The sequence below is a fragment of the Eptatretus burgeri genome, chromosome 1 (assembly GCF_056783735.1).
Source record: "Eptatretus burgeri isolate ZD-2024b chromosome 1, Ebu_testis_v1, whole genome shotgun sequence".
Lineage (NCBI taxonomy): Eukaryota > Metazoa > Chordata > Myxini > Myxiniformes > Myxinidae > Eptatretus > Eptatretus burgeri.
In genome coordinates this window covers 38,761,577-38,769,076 of record NC_140961.1, presented here as the reverse complement: position 1 = coordinate 38,769,076, position 7,500 = coordinate 38,761,577, and the positions used below count along the sequence as shown (strand labels likewise).

General features: G+C 45.9%; 1 protein-coding gene and 1 long non-coding RNA gene across 4 annotated transcripts in view; one reads left to right on the top strand and one right to left on the bottom strand.

The window, feature by feature from the left end:
- The window catches only part of LOC147034284 (ribosomal protein S6 kinase alpha-3), a 344,798-nt gene that overhangs the window by 64,287 nt on the left and 273,011 nt on the right, over window positions 1-7,500 (bottom strand). For all 3 annotated transcript variants that reach the window (XM_085880085.1, XM_085880096.1, XM_085880089.1), the window contains one exon: window positions 378-415. In XM_085880085.1, the coding sequence (XP_085736211.1) occupies window positions 378-415 (38 nt within the window). The remainder of the gene's footprint in view (window positions 1-377; window positions 416-7,500) is intronic.
- Window positions 1-7,500, top strand: part of LOC147034286 (uncharacterized) — a 137,853-nt gene that overhangs the window by 70,367 nt on the left and 59,986 nt on the right. The gene's annotated exons all lie outside the window — the stretch shown is intronic.

Below are 7,500 nucleotides of genomic sequence, written 5' to 3'. Positions count from 1 at the left end.
AGTGAGTAAGTGCCTCACATAAATATTACAGTCAACATTAAAGCAACTGCCTAACAGTTCTCTCTCTATTGAGTGCAGCCTGTGGCTGCTGGTTGCATCATTGGTTGGGACACTGCTATGCCGCTGATGCAGTGTCCCCCTTACCAGTACACTGGTGCTCATTTTGCCAACCTCGGAAGGATGACAGGCTGAGTCAACCTTATGGTGTATTTTAATTCAGCGACCAACGGGGCTTGAACTCAGGACCCTAGGATCCCAAGCCGCCACCCTAACCACTAAGCCAACACAAGACTTGCCCAACAGATGATCACACATTAAAGCTTGATGGTAAGACAAGCATGAAGGTGAAGAAAATCACAAATCCAGTTTGGTCCTACCTGTGAGGCCGATATGTCCCTTCTCATCCAACAAGATGCTGTGGAACACAGACATACAGTATTTTCATAAAGCTTCAAACATATGATGTTGGGTTCAAGAAAAAAAAATGAATAAAAGAAAAAAAAGGAATGGGAAGGAAAAAAGAAGGGAAGATAGTTGTGCAAGGAAGCGAAGATGCAGGAGGGGAAAGAGAGGGAAGGGATGAGTGGTGGGGATGACAGAAGAGGAGGGGAAGGAGAGGGTGAGCTGAATTCAATATTTCACTTGGCAAGGAAAGGTTTTCAAGATATAAAAATTATACATGCCATTTTTTTTATGAGATTCATAAAAAAAATATTTTCATCAGCAATATTCGAAGGAATCATGCAAATGATGTGTTCCGTGGATTTCTCTTTTGCAAGCTCTAACAAAAAGAAGTACGACAGACACAAATTGAATGTACAGCAGATGTACATGCGTGAGCAGAGATTGAAGTATGGATGACAAGGAGTGTTCACCCCCCTTTTGCATTTGTGAATGTAAATACTGCCACATCTGTGTATGTACTTCTGTGGATGAGCATACATGGGCCAAATGTTGGGGGGGGGGGGTGGAAATAGAGTAGCCAGCCACCTGTATGGTTTCCCTTTCCCCCACCTCCTGTTTATTATTCCCTTGGGTTCCACATCGTCCTGTGGGTGAACTCACCACCCTAGTGGACGCAGAGAACTACAATGCACGAAGGGATGTATGGCTGGGCAAGGCATGGTTCGACCATTGATAATTAATAAGAGAAAACGTGAGGGGTGAAGGAGTGGGGGGGGGGTGAGGTGAGATTAAGCAAAGAGAAGTGTCAGAGCGTGGTTGGTGAGAATCTCTTCCCGGGAGGCTATCAAACATTGAAGCCTCAAAGAGGAATCAAGAACAGCCCCTACAAGTTCTGCTGTTGGCCCTCCAAACAACGTCAAATGAGTTCTCCTCTGGCCGAGCTGCAAAGGTAGCCACGATCTTCCACCAAGGATGGGTTTCTTCTATTTATTTATCCTATCCTCCACGCTTTCATTTTCATCCCTGGCAGAGTGCGATTGGTTTTCTATAGTTCAATGAGCATGTATTGCGTGGCTCTTATCGTGAAGACCCGTCAGATTTGTATCTCGTGCCATTTGTGTTGCTCCTACATAATATTTACAAAACAATGCATCGTTATTGTTCATTACAACGTAATCGTTGCCATCATCAAATTGCTTAAAGGTGTACGAGGTTGCCATCACGTTCCATCATCGGTGGTGTCGCTTAAAAAAGGTGTTTAGTTGCATTTTAGGTAGGAAGACTATTTTCCCGCCACTGGCTGTTAAATGGGCCTATCAGAACACTTGGTGATTCTGGGGCACATATGCTTAGCCTAGTGTGACCGTGGTCCACTCAAAACTCGGTCAAGTTACAATATATTTTTATACACCACTGTTCAAACGTCTGAAAAGCAGAGTCCATCTGGTGTTATTTTCTCATGGCCCACTTAAAAATATATATTTGAGGTGAAGAACCCAAATACACCCTCTTCCCTCCATTTCTTATATCTTCTTCTTTCGGCTAGCTCCCGTTAGGGGTCGCCAGAGCGGATCAACCGTCTCCATTTCGCTCTATCCTCCACATCTTCCATTGACACTCCAACCACCCGCATGTCCGCCCTCACCGTATCCATGAACCTCTTCTTTGGCCTTCCTCTTCTCCTCCTACCAGGCGGCTCCATCTTCAACATCCTTCTCCCGATATGCTCCGCTTCCCTCCTGTGCACATGTCCAAACCATCTCAATCTCGCCTCTCTCACTTTGTCTCCAAATCGTCCGACCTGCGCTGTCCCTCTAATATACTCATTTCTTATCCTGTCCATCCTCGTCACTCCCAACGAGAATCGCAGCATCTTTAACTCTGCCACCTCCAGCTCCGCTTCCTGTCTTTTTGTTAGTGCCACCGCCTCCAAACCGTACAACATAGCTGGTCTCACTACCGTCTTATATACTTTCCCCTTCACTCTTGCAGCTACCCTTCTGTCAGAAATCACTCCTGCAACTCTTCTCCAACCACTCCATCCTGCCTGCACTCTCTTTTACACTTCTCTCCCACACTCTCCGTTGCTTTGGACAGTTGATCCCAAGTATTTAAACCCATCCACCTTCCCCACCTCAACTCCTTGCAACCGCACCATACCACCACCCTCCCTCTCATTTATGCACATGTACTCCGTCTTACTCTGACTGACTATCATTCCCCTTCTCTCCAGTGCGTACCTCCACCGCTCAAGGCTCGCCTCAGCCTACTCCCTACTCTCCCTACAGATCATGATGGCATCCGCGAACATCATAGTCCATGTCCATCCAGTCTGATCTCGTCCGTCAACCTGTCCATCACCATTGCAAACAGGAAAGGGCTCAGAGTCGATCCTTGGTGGAATCCCACTTTTACCTTAAACCGGTCCGTCATTCCTACCGCACACCTCACCGCTGTCACACTGTCCTCATACATATCCTGCACTATCCTCACATACTTCTCCACCACTTCCGACTTCCTCATACAATGCCACAACTCCTCTCTTGGCACCCCATCATAATCTTTCTCTATATCCACAAACACACAATGTAACTCCTTCTGGCCTTCCCTATACTTCTCCATCAACATTCTCAAAGCAAACATTGCATCAGTGGTGCTCTTTCCTGGCATAAACCCATATTGCTGCTCACAGATCATCACCTCTCCTCTCAACCTAGCTTCCACTACTCTTTCCCACACCTTCATGGTGTGGCTTAACTTTATCCCTCTGTAATTTCCACAGCTCTGCACATCACCCTTATTCTTGAAAATCGGAACCAGTACACTTAATCTCCACTCCTCTGGCATCCTCTCATTTTCCAAGACTTTATAAACAATCTGGTTAACAAGCCCACTGCCATCTCTCCTAAGCACTTCCATGCCTCCACTGGTATACCATCTGGGCCAACCGTCTTTCCACTTTTCATCTTCTTCATAGCAGTCCTCACTTCATCCTTACTGATCCACCCCACTTCCAGATTCACCATCTCCACCTCTTCCAACCTTTTTTTTTTTTCTCTCTCTTCTCTCTCTTCTCTCTGTCTCTGTCTCTGTCTCTGTCTCTGTCTCTGTCTCTGTCTCTGTCTCTGTCTCTGTCTCTGTCTCTGTCTCTGTCTCTGTCTCTGTCTCTGTCTCTGTCTCTGTCTCTGTCTCTCTCTCTCTCTCTCTCTCTCTCTCTCTCTCTCTCATTTTCTTCATTCATCAGCTCCTCTACTCCATCCACCTTCTCAACACACTCTCCTCGCTCGTCAGCACATTCCCATTTGCGTCCTTTATCACCCGAACCTGCAGCACATCCTTCCCAGCTCGGTCCCTCTGTCTTGCCAATCGGTATAAATCCTTTTCCCCTTCTTTTGTATCCAACTTCTCATACAGCTCATCATATGCCTTTTCCTTGGCCTTTGCCACCTCTCTTTTTGCCTTTCGCCGCCACTCCTTGTACTCCTGCCTACTTTCTACATCTCTCTGACTATCCCACTTCCTTTTCGCCAACCCCTTCTTCCTTATACTTTCCTGTACTTCCTCGTTCCACCACTAAGTCTCCTTATCTTCCTTCCTCTGTCCAGATGTCACACCAAGTACCTTCCTAGCTATCTCCCTCACCACTTCTGCTGTCGTTGCCCAATCATCCCACCCATCTTTACCATCATCCAACGCCTGTCTCACCTCCTCCCTAAATTTCACACAACAGTCTTCCTCCTTCAGCTTCCACCATCTGGTCCTTGGTTCAGCCCTCACTCTCTTCCTAAACCTCAACTCTAAAGTCATCCTACAGACCACCAATCGATGCTGTCGAGCTACACTCTCCCCTGCCACCACCTTACAGTCTCTAATCTCTTTCAGGTTGCATCTTCTGCTTAAGATGTAATCCACCTGTGTGCACTTTCCTCCACTCTTGTACGTCACCCTGTGTTCCTCCTTCTTCTTGAAATACGTATTTACCACTGCCATTTCCATTCTTTTTGCAAACTCTACCACCATTTGCCCTTCCACATTTCTCTTGTTGAGACCGTACCTACCCATCACCTCCTCATCCTCTTTATTCCCTTCCCCAACATGCCCATTGAAATCTGCTCCAATCACCACTCTTTCATCCTTGGATACGCTCTCCACCACTTCATCTAACTCACTCCAGAAATCTTCTTTATACTCCATCTCACACCCCATATGTGGGGTATATGCAATGATGACATTCATCATCACCCCTTCAATTTCCAACTTCACGCTTATCACACGGTCAGAGACTCTCCTCACCTCCAATACCCTCTTGACATAATCTTCCTTCAGGATTACCCCGACACCATTTCTCCTCCCATCCACACCATGGTAGAACAGTTTGAAACCACCTCCAATGCTCCTAGCCTTACTCCCCATCCACTTGGTCTCTTGTACACACAGTATGTCCACCTTTCTTCTGTCCATCATATCAGCCAACTCTCGCCTTTTGCCAGTCATAGTCCCAACATTCAGAGTTCCAACTCTCACCTGCACACTTCTACCCTTCCCCCTCTCCCACTGCCTCCGGACTCGCCTTCCCCGTCTCCTTCTCCTCCTTTGCCCAGCAGTAGCACAATTTCCACTGGTACCCTGCTGACCACCGGCACCGGTGGCGGTCGTTGGTAACCCGGGCCTCGACCGATCCGGTATGGAAATTCGTTTTGTTGACCGCATAATGATTTGGCATCGGTTTTTACGCCGGATGCCCTTCCTGACGCAACCCTGGTCACCTCTTACGACACACAGGGATATGGTACACCTCTTCTAACCGGGGCATACACTTAACCGGGGCATTCCCTCCATTTCTTATATGCCAAATAAAATTCTGGGTAGAGAGACACCCCAAGAGAATATTCATGCACAAACAAACAATTCATTCCAATTACAAAACGATGGAGTTGAACCGATTTATAGAAGATTAAAATATTAAATTAATATTGCATAATCATTCAAAGTGATGAAAGCTCTTCTGTATAATCCTGTCACGTGACAGGTTGGTAGGAGGGAGGGGTGGGAATGAGTGCAACATACTTCCACAGCACATTGAAGGTCAAACCACACCCTTACAGGGATGAGTGCAACAAAAGCACACCTCCAAGAAAGAAAATGACACCCAGATCACGGGGCCGGCTAAATAAGTCAGCCAAGCAAACAAGGTGGCCAATTAACAAGTTACCTGAGAAATAGGACTCCTTCCACAATGCCAATATTTCAATAAATCTTTGAGGGCTTTACAGTGTACAATACATAGTTGAACGCATAGGTTGAATTAAGAACAAAGATGATTAAATGAGTGCGATGGGGAGATGCAATAGCAGGGAAGGACAGAATTACAAAAGACGCTTGTCTTGTTTGGTTGATAGTGGTAAGAAAATCGGCTCAAGGACATACAATGGGGCTGTCCAAAAAACACGTGTGCTGCACCTGGGAATTTAAAAGGAGGGAAGGTTACACCCCTTCACAGCCATGCAGTGTGTGGAAGCATCTCCGTTCTCCATGGGTGCTTTGTTCCAACACTGCTGAAGTTGCTCAGCAAGCACAAATGCCTCAGAACATGTGCTTCCCGGCCCAGGCTGTGTTGGACCCGTCAAGCATTTTGCCAGGTGATCGAACCCATGATGGCTAAATCTCAGGCTCACTAAACTCTGCCACTGCATGAAACTGGTCTTGTTGGTTCAGCCAAGGAATGTGTGCCTGGCACCATGAACAAAGTAATGCTGTGCAGGCCCAACCATGTGCATCTCTCGACTTGCATGCCCGATACACCACTGACATTGTCGTTTTCAGGTTCCTGGTATAATTCTGTTTTCTTTGGATTCAATCCCTCCCTCCCTTATGACCTCACTCAAATGACCAATCGGCATGATTGCACCTGGCCAACTTAATCTGCTGTTGGGCACATGATACAGTCTCCAAACATTTTATTTCACTGTAAGTACAGTTTTGCGTACACTGCACAAATCGCTGCAACAGTACAATCATGCAGATATGAGTATCCCCACTTTCGTAACAATACTTGTGGTAAAAAGGGCTGTACAAATATTCCTTGGCATTTTATAACAGGCCGAGGGCTATGCTTTGAACTGCAGAGCAGCCTGTCAGCGATGCTACTGTACTCGTGTCTGTTCTAAACTGGCAAGGAATCTTACATATTCTGCTCCCTGTTGCAAAAGGTTGTGGTTAGTTAATGGGAGTCATTGGTCACTGCAGCCTTCATGGGTGAGAGACATGACGAGCATCGAGTTTGCATAAAAATACCCACTCTGCAGAAACCAGTCCACTACTACAAACTCTTCACAGATTATCTCACTTAGTTACTTACGACTACAAAGCAAAAGTGGCATTAAAGTTAAAAAAAAAAATTATACAGAATAGACATGTGACAGTTCACTTGGTTTGTCACAGTCCAGTCCATCATTAAATAGAATAACACAAAACTATCAACCCAGTGAAGAACAGCCAACAAAGCTGCAATCTGAAGGATCATCTTTGGAAAGGAAGTTTACCTTGCCAGCCCAAGACTTGTGTGCCGACGATTTGACCAAATGGTGAATAACCATTATAACAATTCTTTTTTGTAACGAAAAGTTTGGTCGATTCAAAACAAATGAACCACTAAGAAGCAAAAAGGGCTATTCCACATGATAGAAGTTAAGCAAAGAGGGATGTCAAAAACGACCACTGAACAAAGATCGGTATCAGCCTCAAACATCTTGTTGAAAACTACCATTAACACCAATGGTGTACACTGACCTTGAAAAATGTTACTTTTGTGCCCTTAACCCAACTCAACTCAACTTGGATCGAGATCTGGGATAACTTGGCTTTACTTCTCAGAGGCTTAAGCTGCCATTGCGTATCCAATCCAATGAGAATGAGAGACAGAGAGACAGAGACAGAGAAAAAAACAGAGACAGAGACAGAGAAAAAGACAGACAGGCAAAGAGACAGACAGGCAAAGAGACAGACAGGCAAAGAGACAGACAGGCAAAGAGACAGACAGGCAAAGAGACAGACAGGCAAAGAGACAGACAGGCAAAGAGACAGACAGGCAAAGAG